The sequence below is a fragment of the Acanthochromis polyacanthus genome, chromosome 12 (genome assembly GCF_021347895.1).
Source record: "Acanthochromis polyacanthus isolate Apoly-LR-REF ecotype Palm Island chromosome 12, KAUST_Apoly_ChrSc, whole genome shotgun sequence".
NCBI classification, from domain to species: domain Eukaryota; kingdom Metazoa; phylum Chordata; class Actinopteri; family Pomacentridae; genus Acanthochromis; species Acanthochromis polyacanthus.
The window spans coordinates 22,380,345-22,404,982 of NC_067124.1; the positions used below are offsets into that span (position 1 = coordinate 22,380,345).

Here is a 24,638-nt window from a genome sequence, read left to right on the forward strand (position 1 = left end):
GGTTGCTGATAGAAGTTAATAAAAGTAGCGAATTTTGTAATTTTAGGGTGTTACTTGAAAGGGATTTAAAGGGAACTTGTGTTTGTAATTTATGTACCACACTATCTCTTCTGCTCTTCCTTAAAAGCGTGTGATGTTTAGAGATAAGCGAGTTCACCGGGTCATATCTGGTCCCCATTGCACACTCAAAACTTTTGTGTTTTGTTTGTGCATCAGTGCTCATTATAGAGGAGACAAGTTTTATGTGAGGCGACAAACAGACTAGACAACACAGACACACACAGTGCTGTGACATAACAGTGGTAAATAGCATGTTGATTGCACATTTGAGGAAGCAGAGATAAAGAGTTCACTTAGGGTGACTTATGCAAATGTTTACATAGGATGTGCAAAATATGGAACATTAATACCATTGAGAAATATTTGTATGTAGGTCAGTCTAAGTGTCTTTAAGTTTATTAAATTGTCAAATTAATCCAGTTACTAAGAAAATCTACAAGGAAGACAATAAGCTAAGTGCTGTGAGTTGACATACGCTGGGAATCTGAACTCTATAAATAAAACTGAATTTTTAAAAAGTGATGTCAGGCCTGCCCCCGTGTCCCTGAGGTTCCCTGGATATTAACACGGATCATCTGAGATGTAATTAGCTGCATCGAATATAATTTAACAACCAATTAATGTGGCAAATGTTGGAGCAGCTGTGACTGTTTGGAGAAAGTCTACAAGGCATGTGAATTACACTCCCAGTTGCACAAATTTCTCAGCAATTGCAAGATCTGCCACATATATATTCGACATTTAGAAAAATTATAATGTACAATTTTAGTTGACGGTGTCAGGCAGGTGTAAATTCCACTTAATGTAGTTAGAGGTAATGTTTTTAGGAACTACATTATATTGTGGTGGGCAAAACAGAGACATACATTCGGTTACAGTCCAGTTTAACACCACTGCAAACCTCAGTAATAAACATGATGGCATTAACAGGCCTCAAAGCTGATCATTATCACCTTTGTACAGTAGAATTTAGAGCAGAGCTGTTGTTTTGGATTGCATTAGATTTTGCTGGTGTAGCTAATGAAATGGCCTTGAAGTCTGGTGCTGCATGTTCAATAAGTGGCTGTGTGAATGCTAATAATTTAAATACTGTAGGTGTTGTATTCTGAAAGATATTTCTATGTCGCGTGGTCAGCCTTTTGCAGTGTTTCCACCATGTCATTACACATTCAGAGTGACACATATATAGCACAATCTGCGTGCAGTGTGTCATCTTATGAGCAGCGGTTTGGGTCATGTATCCATTCTAAGCGTGTGTGTGTCCCTCCATGACCACACCCCAGCTACACTGAAAGAAAGTGTGCGCTTCAGCATGTTCCATTGACCACAGCAGTACTGCAAGCCTTTGCACATCCACAGTTCCAGAACGCCTAATAGAACAACAGACATGGACCGCGGAGCAGCAGCCTCGTGTCCCAGAACCCTCCCCCTTTCCCCCAACGCCATCACCCCCCCTCCCCTCTCACACTGACCCCCAAAATGCTCACTCCCCTGTGGTTCAATGTGAGCGGGTCACGTGGCTTGTTGCCCACCAGCTCAAGTGTATTTGTTCTGTGACGACTGTTTTAAAGGATTTTGCCTCCATCAACAGAAAAGTGGAGGGGATAACCTTTTGGAATTCAGCCTAGGGCTTCCTCTTTGACGTTTTGCTCACTCCTGGCTTGCACTCTCTCTCACTCTTTCCCTGAGGAAAGGTTGATACTTAAGAGGGTTGATCTATCCTGAGGAATTCAGGTAAGATGATGTTGGGATTTTTTTGTTCGTGGATAATAAAAACAAAAAGTGCACATCATTGTCTGCTAACCAACAAGTGCATTTCTTGCATTTGGGCTGAGAGGGTTTTCATAATGTTCCAGTCAAAAGCTAGATTTCTTTTTTTCCAGTTTTCTATTTTCTGAATTACTTGGAGATAGTTTTACTTAATATCTGATACAAAGTTGAGATTCATTTTCTATCTGGTTCATTTTATAACTACTGAAAAAAATACACGCTGTTCAGATTCTACACTGAAGGGTAGGAATGAGTTTATATATTGCCTCTGATCGTTGAGAACAAAACTGAACCAGATATTGAAATATTCTGTTTGTCACCTTGTTCAATATTTACTTCTGAGCTTCATTTGTATCAGCCATCACTGCCTTTCACAGCATTGTGTGTGTTCGCTGTGGCATTTGTATTCTTTATTTCTGTTTTGAATTTTGTGTGTGGGTAGATTAGAGGAAATGTATTTGTGTTAGCAGTGAGTACAAACAGAGACAGAGCGAGAGAGCACATGTTGCTATGAGCTGATCATACTGTGGTTGGTATGGTTAGCTTGTCCAGGCCAACAGTCCTCATGACAGCCTCTGTGCTCTGTTGTCTCGGCTAACTGTGCTGTCAAAACAGTGGATTTGCGTACATATACAGATAGCTTGAACAAACTCATTGATTTTCAGACCGTATTTCCTTTGAAAGCGGAACTTCAAATGTTGTTATAAATAGAATAGTGTAGGCCAATTATTCATAGGGTCATAATAGCTCAGTTTATAATCATAAAACTGTTGGTTCACTCCAAATAGGCAATGAGAAGTAATCATTTCTGTCTTTGAGGGAATGCAGTGGAATATATTCTGATTCTCTGCTGGCACAAAGTGGAGTAATGGTTTGAGAAGATGCCAAATAGAAATATGTTTGCTTTCTGGTTTTTCTATTACTTTAGACTGAACAGCAGTACTGACTCACATCTTCTTTTCTTTTTGCGCAGTGTATACAGCCTTAACCACTGTCATAGTGTCACTCATGATGTACAGCTTCATGGGAGGGGGCCTGTTCTGTGCCATTGTGGGGAACATCTTGCTGGTGGTATCCACGGCCACAGACTACTGGATGCAATATCGCCTGTCGGGCAGCTTTGCCCATCAGGGATTGTGGAGGTACTGCATGTCTGGCAAGTGCTACATGCAGACTGACAGCATTGGTAAGTAGTGATATATCTTCACGGAGCCTGAAAATGTCACTTGGGGCTTCCTGAGCTCACCAGAGTGGAGATCTGATAATCTGATTGAAGGGATTTCTTACATACTGGCAGATTAGAATGCTAACAATGGTGGAATAAAGTATCTACGTCACTAAAATTCTACAATTTCATTTAGCAGATGCTTTTATCCAAAGTGACACCCGTCTGAGAATAGATAGAACACAATCAAGGTTCTAGTCAGGAGAAAACAGCCCGGATAAGTGCCATAAAACAAGTTCATAAAACAAGTACAAGGCCAAGACTGCAGCCAGTTTCTTAATGGTCCATGTTTACCTGATGAGGTTTGCGATTTAGTACTAAATGCAAAGCACAGCTGGGGCTGATGGAAATGTTATTAGTTGTGCAGAATTATAGTAATAGACAAACTTTAATTGCTGTACTTGTGTAGTTATGCCTAGAATACCATGAATTTGTGCATAAAATTTCATGGGGATAAAGCTGTTGAGGTGTTTTACGCAGAACTGTAAAAACTGGCTATGTTGTTTTGGCATCCAACGAAAAATCATGGGATAACCAAAGGTTTTATGGATGTCTAAAGTAAAGTTTCTGATATATTTTAATCTTGAATAACAAGATGAGCAGACCAACCCCCACTGAAGCCGCATTATTTGCATGGCTGAGAATTAAAACAGTGCAGTGTGTATGGAAGTGCTCCCATAATATAATCCTCTGGAATGAGATTGTGGCAGCAGATAAACAAAAGTGCTGTCAAATTCTGAGAAATCACACTACACGTAAGCAATCAAAGAGCCTCTATATCACAACTGTGCTGAAATAGCATACATTAGTGAATCCACTGACAGTGAATGCATTTTGGAAAATAAATCCAGTTAAAGGTGGGAATCTTCTATTCACTTGATCTTTCTGCATGTACCTTCATAGCATCCTGTCTTCTCCTTTGCTTTACTCCTCGTCAGCCTACTGGAATGCCACTCGCGCCTTCATGATCCTCTCCGCCATGTCATGCTTCGCTGGCATCATTGCAGGAATCCTCTCCTTTGCACATTTCTCTGCTTTTGAAAGGTTCAACCGCTCATTTGCAGCTGGGATTATGTTCTTTGTTTCAAGTGAGTTGTGGATCCACCAACAAGTGTTGTGTTTTTTTTTCTACTCCACATTCGCCACAGATGATTCATAATTTAATGGATTTAAATAGCATGCAAAGTTCAGAAAAAGTTCACCAAGGCCACCATAGTGACATAGCTACCGTCGACTGAAAATATTTTTACTGTAACGGATGTTGATATTATTTTGTGTAACTTTCTGCCCACCACACCAGCTCTCTTCGTTCTGCTTGCAATGGCCATTTACACCGGGGTGACAGTGAATTTCCTGGGCAAGCGCTTTGGTGACTGGCGTTTCTCTTGGTCCTACATACTAGGCTGGGTGGCACTGCTCATGACCTTCTTTGCAGGTTTGTTCGTACAAATATCTCACTAAAGTTATGTTTCATTGCTGTGTCTTGTTGAATCCAAACAAAATCCTTTTGAATCATTATGCTAACATTTCACAGCTCTCACAATGACAGTAAAATAGTCAATAGTCCAAACTTATACCAGCGCCTTAAAAACAAATCATAAATTCAGAAATAAACTTGTGCCACATCAACACTTTCACTTTCCCATTTTATTCACAGGAAAACCTTGAAGCTGTTATGAGTTAGTACAGTCTCAAGATTTGCTCTCCTAAAAATATCGGCTTTACAATTTCAAATTCACACATTATTAAAATTACACACACAAAAATCAGTTTGAATATGAAAAACGATTTTAAAAAAATATTCTGTACAGTCCTTTGATGTGGTGTCATTATCTGATACTTGAAATGTCTGTGTGTTGTAGATCTAATCTTTGTGGTAATGAATGCCATGTCTCATTACAGCTGACATGTTTTTTTGTTTGCTTTGTTTTTTTTGCAGGTATTTTCTACATGTGTGCCTACAGAATGCATGAGTGCAGAAGAGTGGCTGGCCCACGTTAAAGTAAACAGGAAATAATGGGCTAAGGCTGCAAAAGATCTCCATTCACATTTAAAGATAGAGAGCTTACAGGAAAAAAATGAAATAAAATTTGGAAATATGCATATGTACTAAACATGTCTTGTGTCTTTGTTATAAAATGGTGAATGCTAGCGTGGAAGACACAGTCCCTTTAAACAGGACTACATAACTGTTAACAAGATATATTAAAGATGATAGAAGTTAGCTTGAGGGTGTCAGACATTACTCTATAAATGAACTGTTAAATATGTCATTATACATTCTAATATCTTGTCTGTAATGTACAATTTAAAAAGTAGCGCTAGAGGTCATTATGTACACATAACATTGAAATTGTACTTCTACTCTTAGCCAGAGCTGGCGCCCTGCTTTTGCAATTCCATAGCAGCGAGCCCACGCTTCTTAAAAATGGACTTTTTGCTATTGCAGTGGAAGACAGAGGAGGAAAAGTAGAAGATGATTGGATCAAAACAGCTGTTGCAGGTGCTGAGTAGCAATGTGTAATACCTCCACTCTGGGCTGTTATGCTGGATATAACCCACTACATGAGTGAGATTGTACGGCACAACACAAATGAGAAACACAGCCAGAGTCCCCAAAGCCATGCCAATGGCTTTCTGCTTCTTCATGTTGGAAATCCTGGGTCGGGTGTATAGAAACCAGATGCAGCTCACGTAGCAGTAAACACAAACTATAAGAGGTATAAGGCAGAGCACAAAGAAAAACTCCAAACGTACTGGGAGGAGGATATCCAACTGCTTTTCTGTAAACTTTTCATAGCACACACTGGAGTTTTTGTTGGCCAGGGACGGGTGATGCAGGGTGATGAAAGTGATGCTGCAGTGTGCTGCTGAAATGATCCAAATAACAGCACTGGCGGCAATCGTGTACGCAGGTTTGAGCACCTGATGATAGGTGATGGGGTATGCTACTCCTATGTAGCGGACCACGCTGACCGCCATGAGTAGCAAGGAGCTGGAGTAGATAGTGGTGAAAAAGGTGAAGGCGGTGAAGGAGCACAGGAAGCTGGGCAGAGTCCATTTCATGCCCGACGCTGCCTCGTGCATCTTAAGAGGAAGGATGAGCAAAAAGACAAGGTCAGAGACGGTCAGATTGAGCAGCAGGATGTCTGTTGGAAGTGGCTTGGAGTGGATCTTGACACTGAAGGCATAGAGAGCCAGGAGATTGGCGGGAAGGCCGATCACGAAGGTAATGATGTACACTGAGAGAATGATCTCAGTCTTCACCACTGTCTCCATTATAGCTCTAAACCAAACAAAACAACAACCAGAATGTATGTAACTGAGACAGGTGATAATGACAACAACAACAGCTACAACAACAATAATAAAGCATGGGAAATTAGATTCAAGGTTAAAACAAAAACACAGTAGATGCCAAAACAAAAGCAATGTGTCAATATGATGAAATACAAATAAAATCTTTTGTATTTATGAAAGCACATCACGCACATTTTAAACTACATCTAAAATATATATGGTCAAATGCACCTCAGGTTTTTTAATCATCAATAGTCCACCTCTGTTTGAAATGAATATGGATAAAGTTAGTAAAATGAACCGCTCCAGTCGCTGACCAGTGCCAACACAAACGAGTCACACTCGCTTCTCAAGCTCAAATTCCAAACATCAGGCGTGGAATTTCAATAGCAACAAGGATCGGCAATGTTTGATTTGATACGGTAAACATGAGTTATTTACTTACCTAGCAGTAGAAGAAATCCAAAATGTCAAGGAATAAAGAAACTACTTAAATTCTCTTCTGTGGCTTTCTCCAAAGACAGACAGTTTATAGCTCGTCAGGTCAAGGTTGAGGTGATATAAAAGATTACAAGCCGGAAACAGCAAGTCATAGGCAAGCCCTGTGACACACAGCTCTACTCATCCTCTGCTGAGCAACAAGCTGTTGGTTAATATTTACTAAAATGCAAAATACATCCTGCATTTATTTAGTGTTGCGATGCCAACACAAGCCATCATTTGAAATGTATTATTTTTACACACAGACATTCCATTTCAGACTTCTCTTTTTGAGTTTAGACCCGCTGTGGCATCATGAGTGGCGTGGTTTCAGCAGCAGAGAATAAAATAGCTTCACATATCGCCTTCAGCTGACAGACCTGTTCATGTTTCTGGAGAAACAGCCTACGTGTTGATTTACTTCCTGTCACTCTGTTGCCATTATGATCAGTTACGACTTCAACAGGAAATAAACGTGGAACTCTGAATGTTGAAAAAGATCCTTTTTTTTTCTTTTTCACAAAAGTCTTTACTGTACTCTAAATTTCTAAAAAAAAAAAATAGCGGTCTGTGACACAACTGTACAAATGAAAACTGTGCATCGCATAAATATTGCATCAGTTCATTTATTGCAGTCTTTAAGAGTGTGCAAATAAATGGAACTTACTATGGGATGTTAGCAGCAAACGCCCTCTGATCAGGAGTTTAGATAAATACTCATGTCACAATGGTCACCCTGGGGGAAGTAAAATGAATGGTTTTAATATTTGCAAATGTTTGAGCAATAAAAGCAGTGATGTAAAATAAAAACTCATATATGGGACTTGCAAATTCTGCTCAATGTGGAGAGACAAAACATAAAGATATAAAATGAGAAAAATTACATAATCATTTTTGACTGAGGGAATTTGGTTTTATGTGTCAAGGCTGGAGCAGCTCCAAATGTGTTTCATGCTGTACATGAGTGGCGTCTGACGAAAGGTAGAATCATTATTTTGCATAGTTTACTGCACCTTTGCCAGTGAGTCTAGTTCACCTTCCCTCTGGACAGCTGTTGCACTGTTTCCGTGCTGTTCAGCCAAGTGTGATCTACACATTTCTTCCACGCAATCATTGTCATAAACACAGGAGAGTCTGTCCACCTCTGAGTCTCTCTCAGATCTCTTTTGGCCTGATTGTGTATCGTCCACTTGTGATCTAAACAAGAGATAATTTTGTATGTTAGGGGTTTTACAGAAGAGACAATAATAAAATAGGCTAGTCACCTCAGTTTGTTACTCATTCTATTATGCTCACTGTTACTTTAACACAACCAATGAAGTTGTATTTCTGCATTTTTTTTTTCACCTTTGAAATGCGTTGTATCTTTCTTCTTCTTCAGGGGGATCACCTAAACAATCTTGTGACCTAAACCAAAAACAAGATAATGTAAAAGTCTGTTTTGAATTAAGTGTGAACTGTTCTCCAAAAAGTGTAATTTCATATCTTGAAAACACAGTGTTGCACACAAAGTCTGATGGTGGTCTGTGGGTTATTAAAATGACAATGAAAAGAGTGAGCATCAGAGCACAAATACAATCTATGACAGCAAGCACAGTCTACCAACCTGTTTCTGGAATACTTCCTGTAAGTGAAAACTGCACATCCTATCAGCAAAACAACCCCCAGAACAACTAAGAGTGACACCCAGGCGAGCATAGAGGCTGTAAAAGAAAGAAAAGCTTTATTAGTAAAGATGATCCATACACAAATCTGTTGATCACCTTGAGTTTAACTTACATGTTTCTGACAAGCTGCCTATAGACAGCCATTTGGTATCACTGCCCAGCAGGTTCTTGGCTGTGCATGATACATTATTCAAGCCTTCAGCTGGGACCCACATATACCCAGAGACTACATGTGTCTTATTTGTGGAGTCAGAGGTAAATGATGATGAGAGAGTGTCATTTCCATCAGTAGTCCAGTAGATAAATGCATTAGGGGATGCCTTAGCCTGGCAGACGCATCTCACAACATTTTCCGTCCGACTGCAAGAGGATTCAGGTAGGATTACTGGAGCATCTAGAAAGACAGAATACACATATTTACACTTTACATGTGATCAAACTATCTCAATGTGATTAAGTAGATAACATGACGCATTTGATGAAACAGGCCAACCATCCTTGTTTCCTCACGTTTTAAATACTTATTATGCAAAGTTATTGCTCTCTGTCCATTTTTCTTCTGCTGCTTATTGTCACAGTTTTTATTCCTTTCAAAATCAGATCTGTCCAGACAGTTTCTAGTAGAATGAGAGCTGTTACCTCAGTGTTCTGCCACATGGTCTTCCAGGAATATGTCGCAATTCTTGGATGATTCTTGGACTCATATACTCTTGTTTATTGGACTGGGCCTTTTAAGTGGCAACACGTGAGGTCGGCATATTTTAGTTTCTTGAATGATAACAGCGTGCCGTTTACTACCCTATTATTATTAATTTTAGTAAAGCTTTAGGGTTAGGTCTGCATCATTTGCTTGGTGTGTCGTTGCTTCATCTACTTCAAAACACACAGCAGTGAACTCAATGCAAGTGCAAATTTAAGCATCAAAAAAAGAAAAAAAATCTAATATTTATGCGGAGATGCACTGCTCAAATTGTTTTTACTTAATACACCTAAATTTAGCTTCCTGACAGTGCAGTAAGACAGCATGAGAAAATGGTCTTTAAACAATTCTTCTGACTGAGAGCTGTGGGGAGGACAGGTGGGTAACACTTTAGGGAACAGTTGGTGAAACATTAGTGAAACATGTGAGGCAAATCAGCTGAGTTCAGAGAAAACCTGAATGGCTTCAGCCAGAAAGTGACATAACGTAAGGTTTAACCAAACCAGGGTACAGGGGTATCTCACTGGTAACTTATCTATTGTAATCAGTGCGTATAAAAACACTGCCCATTAAACAATCAGTTCCTTTTCTAAAATGGCATCACCATTCCTGGAAGAGTTTTTAGTGGTGCAAGCCATTTCAAATTTATTTCAATCAAATTTCGTTGTTCTTTGTGCATTCGTAGAGCAATGTAATCCTAAAACAGAAACTGACAGCCTTACAAACTTGTGGTTGATCTTAAGAGATTTGCAGGAAATCTACTCTTGACTGATGTTTGTATATTTGTTCTTTAATTCTTCTCAAAACCGTTCTATACTGCCAGTGTTGCCTCAAGTCTAAACATTGCAGGCCATAAGAGTGAGATTAAATGTGACTTATCCTCTGAAACCTATTAAACAGTGAAATTTAAATAAAGACCTTTGTAGAAATCATATAAAGTTCAAACGAGTCAGAGTGACATTGTCGGTACGTTTGAACTGGAATTCTACCTTGTAAAAATGTAATTACAGATATCTTAAGTTAGAGTTTTGACCGGGGAAATGACATTGCGGATATCTGTAGTGAGATCAGAAGAAGTGGAGGTGAGGACGGGGAAAAAAGAGCATAATACAGATATCTTGACTTCAGGGAAATTGAAGGTATCTTGAACTGGAATCATGACTCATCAGACAGGAACTCTAGATATCTGTAGTTCACACGGTATATATCTGCAACTAAATATTTGATATCTGTAACGTGAAACCCCATACAAACAAATGATAAAAAGGATATGATTTGTCTAAGAGAAACTAATGACGCAGATATCATGACAGTTGTGGATTGGAAGAATGTCAATGACGAAATCTCAAAAAAAAAAATTTTGACTAGGAAGAACTACTGACGTGCACTACATATTCAGTCTAGGTATTAAATGGTCAAACAGCTAGCGACATGGTAAATTTTGCTTAGTTTTGCTAGGATGTGTTAGTATGTGCTATGCAATTATTGGGCATCATAAAGCAGTGACAAACTGATTTTAGACCAAGAATTTCTTGTTTTGTTTTTTTCAAGCATAACCTACTTATGTTTAAATTCTATGGTGGTATATTTAAGTTCTGTTACAGTGGAGAAAATATGAGGTTTCTTACAATGAACATCCACATCCACCCAGTCAGACTGTCCCACTCCAATGCCATTCTGAGCCATGCAGGATACAGAAGTGTCTCGTGCAATGTTGTGGAAGGACATTCTTCCCCGATTTGAGGTGATTTTGTCAGTCTGGTCCATCCTTCTTCTGAACCATGAGTATGTGTGAGGTGGGGGGTTACTCTTGGTATCACATTCCATGAAGATGCTGCCACCCTCCGTCACTGCTTTGTTTTCCAGTTTCAGACTTACAGCAACAGGTTTATCTGTAAATATAAGAAATCACTGCAATAAGACAGTTACCAGTAATATACAGGATGTGTTTATGTGTGTTTGTTTTTTATTGTATTTTCAGCACACAAACTGTTTGACTTACATAAAATGTTGAGTGTTATTTCTTGGCTTTCTGTGGTGAAGGTTCTGAACTGTGCAGAACATCTCAATTTGCTGTTATGGATTTCATTTGTTGCCAGTCCCTGCATTGTTTCTCTGTATAACCACTGGCCTTGTACTTTCCTAGTGATAGTGGAGTTTTCCAGAAATAAACTTTTCTTCCAATGGATGGATGGAGGTGAGGGAGGGCAGGAGTGGACAATGCTGCAGTTGGCCTGAAAAACGTCCCCCTCCACTATTTGCCTCTGAACAGAGATGAAGGGAGTTTTTCTCTCTGCTAGTCCAAGCAAAGTGGTGAAAGAAAAACAGTGAAAATGACAAGTTTGGTTATGGTGCAGATCAATTCAGCATTGTTTAAGATAACTTTGTAGCTTTCAGGTACAGTCACTTAGAACTGCTATGATTAGCCAACATAATGACTATCTCATCATGTGCAAGTTTAGAAAAAGGGCTGTGCAGTGACTATAAATAGGTCATACTTTCAATCAACTACCAAGGTCAGAGAGCAATTACACATCAAAAATGGAGTTGCTTTTCTTGCTCCATGCTTGAAAACTATTCACCATGTCCATGTTGTACTTTGGAAAATATACAGACCTAATATACTAACAATGTACAGACCATTAAATGACAACAGTTTGTCAAAGAAAAATGAAGGAAAATGAAAGCAGGAACTTAGTGATTTGTATTAATCGGCTAATCAGGACATTCTTTATTTCATGTTATATACTGCAGTGAATATGTTCGCATTTTTCAGGGTTTTGTGTAATTCAGCCTCCTTATTTTTTCAGTCATACTTAGATGCCACAGGACATTCTATTAAACCACCAGGGGGCTCAGAATGAACGCAACCTTGCATGTCCTAAATTTAACATTTATGAATATTTACTCACCCACAGATATTGTTACGATTTGTTCATGGAATTTTTGACTCGTTTTAGAGTCTGGGTTGATCCACACATAAACTTTTAGGTTGTTGTCAGCTCTTCTCACATCATCAATCATCAGAGAGCAGTTTCCTTTTGAAGCTTCACCCAGTACTGAGGTGCGTCCTCTGAACTGGGATTCCACGGTTTGAGGCTGATGTCCATTATAGACTTCAGGATAATGGATGGTATGGTACTGGTACCAAATGACTCGCTTATGGGGTTCTGTCTGACATGGCACCACAACACAGCTTCCTTCCACTGCAGTAACTGTTCTGGGTACACTGATGGTCCAGCTTCCCACCTGCTGGAGAACTGAGATGCCTGTGTGAGTGAGAGGAAGAAAGAAAAAATAATAGTAGAAGACAACACATGTGAGGCCACTTTTTTGTGTGAGAAAGTCTGATGCACAGAGAGAAGTCCCCATAAAAAAACAAATAACCACAAAGCTAAGTTTACCACTTAGAGGCATTTACCAAAATAAATGACCAAAATAAACCGTTGAGTTCTCAGACACCAACTTAATGTATTATTGTGGCAATATGTTAAAGACAGAGGACTGTCACATAAGGACTAGACATCATCAATTTCCTTACAGATATAAAACATTTTAAGTAGTCATAATAATATGGGACACACAAAATGACAATACTTTTTACAATATCAGAAATGCTGTAAATACTTTCTAATTCTTTTCATTGATGACTAGAACCAAAGTTTACATTTTCATGGTTACATTATGATTTTGTTTTTCTGCAGTGAAATGTATTAATTAGTAGTATTTGACTGTAAGATTCTAGTAATAACATTACAAATAGTGCAGGTAATTACTGGTTTCTTTTCTTTGATGCTGCTTTTTCTCTCCTTCTAGGTGAAACTCAATCAGTTGATATCGCTTATTGTGTGTGTGTTCGGACATTTTTTTCTTCTTTTAATAGATGGCAACAACAGAACCACTGACACAAACTGATAAATCTTTATATTACCAGTGAACAAGTTGAGCAGTCTCAGCAGACCAGCAGCCCCCATGAAGAAATCAGCTTCGCTCCTCCTTTTAGAAAGTCAATTTTGACCTTTTAACGTCTGAAACACAGCAGCTGTAATGTAATGTTTCCACAGTTAGATCATGATTACTTTGCACTGTGTCATTTCTGCATGAGTAGTAAGTCTCTGTGTCACTTAGGGCTGAAAGTTTAATCAGTTTATAATAAAATCATCATGCGACATGTCTACTCAAGGGTTTAAACTGTCATGTCCATGGCTTCACAAAATCATGGGATCCTTATTTTGTAAGGCTTCATCGTGATTTCAATCTTTTACACAGAGAACGTTGAATTGACACTTGAATTTAAGAACTTGTTAATTAATTTATACTTAAATCAAAAATATTTATCAGAAAAATTGCAATTATTTTTCCTAAATTACTCAACCCTATTGCTGCTACAGTCCTCTACAGGTCTCTTTTTGTTTACACTTTTAAGTGTCAAAAAGCACAACCAGGTTAACCAAAGCACAAAAAAAGGTTTTTAGTTTTCAGTTAATACCAACACGGACTGTTATTTCACCAAAAACTAACTCCATTATTTGGACAACAGGGCTTACCTCACCAGATGAGCTGCTGTCTGAGTGTGTCTGTGATGTGCACTGATCTGTTTCTGTGCTCAAACCCACTTTTAACCACAACTTAATCCCCTCTACAGCCCTTCTGTTCCTTTCAGCCTCAAACAGGAAACTTGCTGAGCTCGTTTAAAGCAGCTAACCTGAATGATGAGAAAGCTTGAAAGAGAGGCTGCCTTGTTTTTTAATCTAAGATCAGGATTTGCTCAGCACTTCATCATTTGTGGTACAGTACACAGTTGAAGCACAGTGGCAAGGCTAAGACGCATTGAAGATAAAGTCTTGTCCAAATGTGCAAGGTTCTGAACATAAAGGGATCTTTAGAAGTATACTGTAAATATCAGTTTTGTTGATTTGTCAGTTAATGTTGTACAAATTAAACCAATAGGTGTGACAGTGCTTTGCCATGAAGACCAGCACTAATTCTCCTGGATGTACTGCTGCTTCAACTGCTCTGATAATATGCACCTAATGCTAAGTCTTCTGTGTAGACGGAGCTTAAGACACAGATAAAACACGACAAATTAGCTAAACAATAGAGAAAACTGCCTCTGTATCCCTATAGGTTAGATCCTCAAACTTAGGTTGAATGGTGGGGAATCAAGTAACAGACAGATTACTAGCAACAACAAAAAATGCAAAACTATGCACTACACTTTTGTGTGTGTTCTACAACAACAACAAAAATGTAGTTTATAGTAAGTAGTACATTAGATTTTTATTCATGTTTAATCCTGCAGGCATGCATTTAATTAATTCGTGTGAATAGGCTATGTGAAATACTTCTTAGAGTGCAGACAATATCAGCCACTTAATGGGACAACATCACCTCAGCAATAGAAACACAGAGGTATGAAACATCAGACATCACAAAAGCAATCAGATAACACATCCATGAAAGTTACTCAAACAGTTATTGCGCGTTCCAGCAGCTCAACCCATAACCAGTCTGTGTATGTCAGTGAATACCAACCACACAATGCTACATGTAAGCGAACATTTTCTAAAAATGAAAAAAATTAAATTAAATTAAAAATGGTTTCTTGAAAAATGTATATTTAAGCTTATATTTATGACATGGATAGCTTATTTAAGACAGATAACTCTCCTCTTGCATAACATGATTTGTATTTACTAGAAACTGCAACCAAAAATGTCTGCTTTGAAAAACGTTTCTGAAGTCAAAACACGAAGAAATAGTCCCGAGATTGTTATTTTTTTGGGGGGGGAAAGGGCATATTCATACCTGACTCTCTTTCACAATATAATTACAACAGCTGCAGTTTCCACATAAACATATGTTAAAATTAATGCATTAAACAGCTTATGCCACACGAGCAAATAAGTATAAAATACCACGAGATTTTGCAACTTACATGTAAGCAACATCAGCATTTTTTTTAAATATCCAGCATTTCATATTATTTTGCATTGACATAGTGGATATTGTGAAAGCAGTTCCTCGTTATTCAAATTATTGTGTATTTACAATGTGATAAGTTCTTCTTTAATAAAAAAGGATCTAAACCAGTCAAACTCTTTAAAAAATTGTGGATCCAGTATATGTTTGGAGTAAAAACTTTCAGTTCTATGAACAAATAATATGATATCTGTCACAATGTCATTTAAAACAGCGTTACTGACAGAATATTTCTGCTATTGCCATTTCTCCCCTGCATTTGTACAAGACAGGCCAAAATTCTGTAAATGTGTTTAGTTACACCAAAAACATACACATAAAAGAGCAAGACAGATGTTTCAACAGGGCAAAACATCTATTTTTTGCTTTTACTCTTTCCCTTAAATGTAACCTGAGCATATTCACATTCTGATTCCTTCCTCACATTTCTAGGCCCCACTTCATCATACAGGTTTCCCATCTCCACTGCATTGCTCATAAAATTTCTTCGAACGCCCCCCATCGTTGACTTCTCCTCCTCCAGATAGGAAAAACCAAATGGATTCATGTTTGCAGAATCTGCTCCCTTCTTGTTCTTGCTCTTCCAAGACACAGTAGAGTAAACGACATCGCTCTCCTCACCATTCTTCTCTGAGCTTTTACCTACTCCTTTGGCACTGTTTGACCTAGAGCTGGGCACAGTGGTGCCGTTTGGCTCAGACACAGTTGGAAGGTCGGCAGTATGCGGTTGTCTAAGCCTTTCGGAGTTGACATAAATATCCTCTTCTGTTGTGTTGGATGCCTACAATCAAACAGAAAACATCACCGGAACTGATATTGTACTAATCTCATTTAAATTCCTGAATTATATAACTCTTGGAGTACCTCATTTGCCTCTCTAATCAGATGTTGGCTCGTAGCGACTTGGCTGATTTCACCTGTGAGGTGACTGTTGGGTTTTTGGCGATTCTTCAGAGTCCTGAAAAGTACAGTAGAACATGTAAAAAAACATGGGTTTATTTGATTCACACTTGGTTTTCTCATTGCTCATTTGTTTGTCCACAGGATGAAATCACAGAGAATGCAAGCAATTTTACTAAAAATGACTATTTCATGTCAAAGTTGAAACTGAAATAAAAGTACAAGTAGTTCTGCCAGGTGTAAGTGGGCTTGTATTTTCCCTACTTTATCAGGTCGCCATAATATAAAGTGAGGATAGTTGTCATCTGAATCTTCTGTCTTTCCTAAACTGAGGGCACACTTCACTTCCTGTTACCTGGCGCAGTTGTGGCAGATTATGGTGGCTGCTATACCTGGTGTTGCTTTGCTCACAGCTGCTTTGTTGGTAGCAGTTTGGACTTATTTACATATATCATGGTCAGCTTTGCCTATTTTACCTGTATGTGTATAATAGCGTTCAACTGTTGTACCTTAATTAATGAGTGTGGTGAGTGATGATACTAACTGAAATAAATGTATTTTATTGTATTTTCTTCATTGGCTACTGAAGACATTACATGATTTGTTTCCTTCGTTAAATTTTAAGTTTGTACAGACTGTGATTTTTTAAATTTATTTCCTTTTTTTGTTTCCGTTGCTCATTCTAGCAGTGCTGATTTGTGTTATTTAGTTAATCTTGGTTGTAAATAAGTGACTGACCATCAAGCATAATTAGGTTTAAGTGCTTTTTGTATTGATTAACATCACTTTGTAGAAATCTGTTTTCACTTTGACATGAAAGAATTTTTTTGTAAATTCTTGTAAACAAAGTCACATTTTATTGACTTTGATTCAGTACTGAAAAGCAATAAAATGGGAACACGTCCAAGGAGAGATGAATACTTTTCATCATCAGTCTGTAGGGTACTGATGGATAGTTGTCATTGATATGAAACGTAATAACCTTCACCAGTGTTGCCAATGATGAATTCAAGTCAAAGTTATTTTTATCAATCAATCAATCAAAGTTTATTTCTATAGCACTTTTCATACAAAAGTAACACAAAGTGCTTAACAAGTTAAAAACAAACAATAAAAAACAATAAAAAGACAATGCCCCACATCCCTCCCAAATCCTGCCCCACAACATACTTCCTAAGAACACACAGACATACACACACAGACAGTCACACAGCCACGCACACACACACACACACACACACACACACACACACACACACACACACACACACACACACACACACACACACACACACACACACACACACACACACACACACTTTTGTAACAGAAATAATAGTCTGTATTGGCTGAGAGCAGAAGCACCAGAAAGAGGAAACACCATAAATGAGGGCCGCCCGCACCCGGGGCAGCAGCAGGTTGGGCCTGTTGGGCCCTCTGTATTGTTCTGTCCGTCCATTAAATGATGTTAATGAATGTTATCTTTGCAGTTGGGTTAGGGTTAAGGTGCAATTACCTTGTTGCCTTAGGCCAGAACCTGTTCAATATACTGAGATGGCTCAAAAAATATGGGGTTGTCCTCATGTAGTGTCTGGCCAGCTGTTAACTTACCTGATAACACACAGCAGAGCACACACGAGTGCAAGTAAAATGGCAGTTGTGGTAATGAACAGTGGCAACAGCATTTGATCTGGAACACAAAATCGAAGATTAAGAAAAGGTCAAATTTAGATACACATTTCTGAAAAAAAGTACGGCTAGCCCACAATAATTACATTAAGAATGTTTTGACTTCCTTTCTGCTTTGTTATTACCTACAAATGCCATTTTCTTTAGTCAATACAGAGGTATATGAGGGTACTGTGTAGGAACACCTCACAAGACCCGCCATTATGGAGACACTCTGTCTACAAATCATAATTTGGCCCTTGTCAAAGACATGTTGACAATTTTCCCAGCTTCCAACACTTCAAGAACTGACTGATCTCTTGTTTCTTAATATACCCCTGAACGGCTTCATTTTAGTAAGATAATCAGTGATATTTCCTTCACCTGATGGTGGTCTTAATCTTGTGGTTAGTCAGTGTATAGGAAGCCTTATAGTCAACAGAAATAGCAGTGAACCACTTCAGTGACAATGTTATAGATGGCAGGAAGTGGAGTGTTTTAACACATCCAAGAGTTACAGTGGATATTTATTCAGTGGCACCATCCACCTTCTGAACAGACAGACTTGGGTGTATACACTGTTGCTTGTAACATATAAAATAGTCCAGTAGCTCCACGATCTTGTTGTCAAGAGCTGTGACATGAGCATTACCAAAGTTAAAGGCCGTGGCCATCAATAAACAATAATATTGTAGTAGACTCTTGAAATGCAAAAATGAAATGGTTGTATATATTATTTCTCAGAATGAGGTAGAGTGCACTTTAAAAACAAAACCTTTCCTGCTTTAGGACTAGTGGCCACTTTTTTCTGGACTACCAGGGCATTGCGACACAGTGAATTTACTTCGCAACAATATTTGCATTTCCTATTTGTCAGAATGATTGCAAAACTTATTGTGAGGTAACTGACAACTTGTAGCTGACCTAAAAAGCACACATAAAACAGACCGTGACGTTCAGCAGATGCTTGACCCTCAAGGCGGAATTGTTGACTGGCAGATCCAAGAGAGTTGAAGCTGTGGCACATCAGGGTGTAACAACCCTTCTCTTGTGGTCGAGTCACAGTGATGAAGCTCCTCAGACCTTTGTCATCACGATCACTGCTGTTTACAGACTTGTCAGACTGACTGACAGGTTGACCATCCAAATACCAGTGTACAGTGGGAGAAGGATTTCCCACAGTTTCACAGGAACAGTTGATCTGGCCTGCAGTTGTGGTGCAATTAGATGATGGCAGGATCCGTGGAGGAACTGCAGTGAAAATAGGCAAAAGAGTCAATATAATTCACCGAAGTTAATGAAAATATCTACTATCTACATACAAGAAACATCCATCCATCCATTCTCTATACACAGCTTTATCCTCACAAGGTTTGCGCGCGCGGGGGGGGGGGGGGGGGGGGGGGGTTGCTGGAGTCTATTCCAGCTGACTCGGGCAAAGGCAGGGGACACCCTGGACAGGTCGCCATTCTGTCGCAGGGCTACAAGAAACATCTGTTTTATCAATGACTTAAAGCTCAGCTCGATGCTCATTTTCAAGGTGGCATAAAAAGAACTGTTAATGTTAGATGTCTAAATCAATAAAATATATGTTTCAATCTCTCTCTCTCTCTTTCTCTTCTTTTTACTGACAACTTACTTAATAATCTGATGCAGTTTGTTATCACAACATGTTATTACTGTCACTGAAACATGTCATTGGGACTTTTTTTAAAAAAAAACTGCACTTAACTGGTTTAAATCATATCTAACAGAAGGATTTAATTTTATTCATGTTAATGATGATTCTTCCACTAACATCAGAGTTCGTTATGGCGCTCCACAGGGTTCTGTGGCAGGACCAGTACTATTTACTTTGTACATGCTGCCCGAGGCAATAGTATTAGTTTGGCAGATGACTCATCATTACAGCTATCTATAAAACCAAATGAAATGAAACCAGTCAGTTAGTCAAACTCCAGGCATATCTTGGAGACATAAAGGCCTGGATGAATTGTAATTATTTTTTGTTTGGTTGGTTCCTTCCCATTGTTGCCGATTGCTTACTGATAGGGGATCCAACAGCAACGTTGGATTGTTGGCTTCTCTGTTTAAAATTTGTATGGTCTTCACCTGACTAAGTTAAGTGGTATGAGGTAAAATATGTTGTGAAATGGAACAATATATAAAAAACAGAATTGAACTGAACATTTAAGCTGATGTGTCGCTTGATTTTTCTGACAGGCATTTTATTTAGAATTTTGTATTTTGAGGGTATTTTTGTGATGTAAGTCAGTTTTTATTTAACTCGGATTTTTTAAATGACTAAAAAAAACCTACCAGATCATAGGATTTTTTTAAAAAAAAGTTGGTTACATCATTATAACTTCTGAAACATAAATGTTTTTAGTTATGTGATACATACACTGAACATCTATGTGACTCAGGTTGGAACGTCCAACTCCAACATCATTTGCAGCCTCACAAAAAAATGGTCGACTGACTTCAGATGCTCGAATGTTTAAAACTTCTTTGGTTCCAATGACAGTCTCCTGGCTTCCATCATCTCTGTACCAGGTGAAGTCCTTTACTGCTGGGTTTGCATTACTTCTGCATGTCAGAGTCACAATACTGCTCTGTTGGACTGGACCAGAGGGGCTGACTGACACTGTGGTGTCTTTAGGTGAATCTGAAAAATCAGCAAGGAAACATGTATATTATTGGCGTATGTTGGGCGTTATGTTGTTTATTATGATGCCTAATTACTCCACCAAGGAATGCGGCAGAGTTATGTGACGATCAACATTCGTTTGTCTGTTAATCTGTGAGTCTGTCTCTCTGTGTGCAACCAGGTGTAAACGTGACGTCACCCGTTGGTTTCAACGCCGAGAAAATGAAGCCCGAATTTTGTTACTTCCTGGTCGCCATTTTGGATTTTTTGGAGCCAGTGACGTAAAAAACGTCATCAAACAGGCTGGACCGGAGAGCAACTCGGGGCAGGACTAGTCAATGGGACTGTCAATCAAGTATAGCCACGCCCCCTGGCTCCGCCAACTTTAACGATTTATTTAGAATTCAGTATTGATTTATTGTAAGATTGGCCACCTGATCTCTCATTTTGACCATGAAAACTAACGGGAAAAAAATCCTGAGCTGTAGAAAATTAGTCTATCAAATTTTATTTTTTTCCAAAAATGAATTGGGGTCTATGGAGCAAAAGCTTTTTGGAGCCAACCCTAGCGGATGGCGTGATATTGCAAGTTTTTGACACTTCTGGGTGGGCTTAAATTTTGGAGCCAGATGCTACGTCCACTTTATATATAGTCTATGTGTGCAACATTACTTATAAACGGAATTATGGATTTGGATGAAATTTTCAGGGAAGGTCAGAAATGACACAAGGACCACCTCATCAGATTTTGGCAGAGTTGCGGCTTATAGATTTCTGTATCATTGCAAGATCGCAGCGCGACGTCACTGTAACCATGACAACAAGTGAACGCTATGCCAGCTGCCTGTCGACGATCACATGATCTACAAATCTACCACTGCAGACTTATCGGGACGAATCATTCAGAAATTATACAATGACTGAGCAGCCTTGGCAGAGTACTGCGCTCTCTGAGCCCTTTTCTTGTATTTGTATTTTGTCAGCCACAGACTGAAGTTGCTAACAGAAAGAAAAAAAAAAAACATGGATTTGCCCAATTGTTGAACTATTCTGAATGTATAGTATAGACATTTGAGGGTTGATGATGTCAATGTTGAAGTTAGTTTCTAGTCAGGGTGTGTAAAACAGACAGTTTAATACATACGTTGAACAACTATTGTACTGTTGCTCAGACATTCAACTGCATGATCATTTGTAGCCTTGTAGAATCAATAACTGCTGACTGAAGTGACCTCAGTGTTTAAAATGCATTAATTCCCAAATAGCCTGTATGGTTCAATGAACTATCAACTGACAAAAACATTAGATTAAACTGTTGTGTGTTTTTCTGAACAAACTGTTGCAAAATGTAAAATTTCCTCATTTCTTCAGAACAGGAACAAGGTGTCATGATTAATAGATTATCAAAACTGGTGACTGTTGTCTTTCTTGCAATGGAATAATAAAGTTATTCACTAACTGTTAATAAGTCAGTGGATCTGGTTTAGTTTATGTTAATGTTCAGATTTTATCAGTGGACAAATTGACTCACAGGAAACAGCAGCTGTTAAACTGCTCACAGATGCAGCTCTGCTGCCATCTTGTTTCGTGTAGACCACAGTGCAGGAGATATTCTCTCCATCATGGAGGTGAGAAGCATTGAAGGTCAGGACAGACATCTTGACTTTAGTTTTGTCATTCTCCAGCAGTTGCTCTTGAACGTCACCCAGACTGGGGGTCCATGTCAGAGTTGGAGGATGAGTCTGACAGGGAGCTGGAGCAGAGCAGGTCAGATTCACTGAGGATCCCTCCTTCACCTCCAGAGGAGACGGAGTCAGGTTTGGTGCAGGAGGATGATCTGGTTGGAAGGTACATTTAGATTAGGCAATGAATGACCAACAGTTTCTTTGAGATTTTTGTTGTGATTTGTAAAATGCAGTAAATTTTAAACTAGGTTAAGGCACATCTGTAAGCATATTTTGTCTTTTAATGATCTGAATTTGGATATAAGAACCTACCTGTGACTACCAAATTCACAGGAGTTTCTGAAAAACCATATATCGCCTGTTCTGGACACTGCAGTCTGAAGTAATAGTGATCGCTGTTTATAGCAATATTGAAGGTTGAGGTGCAGTTTTTCTTTATTGCATTTCCTGCCATTGCTTGAGTTAGAACAATCTGGTTGTTACTTGTTTTCTTCCATATTGCTTCACACTGGCTATTTAGGTATTGTACAAATCTATCAGGTAAATCAAAGGAGCAGGGGATGGTCACACAGCATCCTTTCACAGCTTCTACTGTCTGTGGTACAGTGACACTCCAATCTCCACACAGGGCACCTGAAATGCAAAACACAACTCTTTAAAGAAGAAAAGGAAACAGTATTATTCTGGTATCAGTGATCTGCAGCCTTTCTCCCAAACAATAATTGTTTAACGATTTCAGAGTTTCTGTTGGACCTTAAGAAAAATATATTCCTGTTAAATTTTTCAGAAAAGGCTGGCCAGAGATTTTGTTAGTTTGACTGCATCTTTTATTTTGAAGGATGTTATCACATATACTGAGATGACAGAGTATGAATCTTTTAAATTAGAACCATTTTATTATTCTAGCTTTCAATAATCTTTATCCAAACCCAGAGGTTAATGGACTTGAACTCACCCTGCAGCAGAGAGCCAATGAGGAGGAAAGTCAAAGCTCCAAGCATCGTTGTTTGTCTGGAGAAAGTCAAGTGTAAAACAGTACGGAGTTTACAAAAGAAACAGTTAAAATTTTTTGGTATATTTCTTTCTTCAATCAGTTTAAATGTGGAGTTTTAATGACATGACTAATAATTAAACATGACAAATAAAATAAAGTGGTCTGCTACAGGGATTTTTATTTGAATTAAAATGAAAGGTCATACAAATTTTGTCAAGACCCTCAACAGAATCTCAATCTTTTTTTCATTTGCGAAAGCAGCTATCTTTCACTCAGTTGAGGAAACAGAGGATTACCACTGCTTTTAAAATGAATTCTTTCTAACAGTTCATGTATCAGTTAAACTAATTAGTGCAAATTTACAAGATATGACAGAGTGCTGAAGCAACTATGACCATGATTATTGCAAAGTTAATGTTGCCATATAATCTCACTGCAGAGATCAATGTTTAGCTCTTTGAAATTTTAGTGAGGATATTATGTTAAAAAAAGCGCACTGCTTTTATCTTACAATGTTCAGAAAATAAAGTGTCGGTAACAAACAAAAACAGGAAGTTGAATTGACATTTATTTAACTGTTGTATTTTTAATCTAGGATGTGTTTCATGTTTCCCATTAGTCAAGGAAATACCGAAAAATCTATAAAACATAGTAGACTGACAGCTTGATTGTGTCAAAATGTCAAAAATATATCCCCTTTTGCAATGACAGTCTAACCATTTTAACTTTAACTTCAGGTTTTATCAATTTTAGCATTAATTTTAAGTATTTCAAGGAATCCTAGAACATTATACTCTCCTTCTGTTAAATTTTAGTATTCATTTGTACAATAGTAAAGATATGATGACTTACATTTAGCACGAGGTCTGCAGAGAAGTCAAATTCTTCAGAAGAGAGGTTGCATTTCAAAGAAGCACTTAAGACTACACCTAAAAAATGAGGAAGTCATAAAAATGCCAACACCACCATGAGAATGAGAAATAGTAGTTACCAGAAATGGTTGTAAACAAGATCATTTTGTTTTTGTTGGTACCTTGAATATGCTAGAAACATTTGTATTTACTCTCAGAAATAATGTTCCAAGAAGAATTTTTGGCTCTGCTGCATAGAATAAATGATTGATTGTACAACTGTGAGGTGTAAATGATTCAAAAAGAAAAAAAATTGTCACCAAATAAACTTCTACTAATATCAGAGAAAGTCAATTGAACATTCCAATAATTGTACTTTCAGTCTTTATTAGTTTTAGTCTTTTATCTATATGAGGTATATTAATTAGTCTTACTTTACTTTGACATCACATTTTGCATATTTTATGAACTGATCTATCTCTAAACTGTGTTGCATTAATGTAAACACTTACCGGTAGTGTCTGGCTTAACTTGCTTCAACTAATTTAACATCTATCTGCTTCCCTCCAATTAAATGGTCATTTTGCTTTTTTATAGAGGAAAATTATTCATTTTCATTCATCAAAAAAAAGTAAAATATCTGATAAATGAATCAATACAAAAATGGTAGTGGTTAGTGGTTGTTGAAGATAATTACATCTTTTCT

The 24,638-nt window shown here is 38.2% G+C and overlaps 3 protein-coding genes across 3 annotated transcripts; 1 reads left to right on the forward strand and 2 right to left on the reverse strand.

Moving 5' to 3' along the window:
• Window positions 1–1,576: 1,576 nt before the first annotated feature.
• On the forward strand, window positions 1,577–5,156 carry lim2.5 (lens intrinsic membrane protein 2.5). Its single transcript, XM_022205520.2, has 5 exons — window positions 1,577–1,794; window positions 2,804–3,016; window positions 3,994–4,143; window positions 4,356–4,490; window positions 4,995–5,156. The coding sequence occupies exons 2-5, from the start codon at window positions 2,839–2,841 to the stop codon at window positions 5,054–5,056; spliced, it is 525 nt and encodes a 174-aa protein (XP_022061212.1). The 5' UTR covers window positions 1,577–1,794; window positions 2,804–2,838; the 3' UTR covers window positions 5,057–5,156.
• A 154-nt stretch (window positions 5,157–5,310) lies between these two features.
• Window positions 5,311–6,335, reverse strand: si:ch211-231m23.4 (free fatty acid receptor 3). Its single transcript, XM_022205519.2, has one exon. It carries the CDS (start codon window positions 6,332–6,334, stop codon window positions 5,423–5,425), a length of 912 nt encoding a protein of 303 aa, XP_022061211.1. The 5' UTR covers window position 6,335; the 3' UTR covers window positions 5,311–5,422.
• An 8,128-nt stretch (window positions 6,336–14,463) lies between these two features.
• Window positions 14,464–23,092, reverse strand: LOC110958816 (Schwann cell myelin protein-like). Its single transcript, XM_051956400.1, has 7 exons — window positions 23,043–23,092; window positions 22,400–22,720; window positions 21,934–22,239; window positions 18,701–19,003; window positions 17,696–17,774; window positions 16,049–16,142; window positions 14,464–15,965 (listed from the first exon to the last, which is right to left on the reverse strand). The coding sequence occupies exons 1-7, from the start codon at window positions 23,086–23,088 to the stop codon at window positions 15,540–15,542; spliced, it is 1,575 nt and encodes a 524-aa protein (XP_051812360.1). The 5' UTR covers window positions 23,089–23,092; the 3' UTR covers window positions 14,464–15,539.
• Between the last annotated feature and the right edge of the window lie 1,546 nt (window positions 23,093–24,638).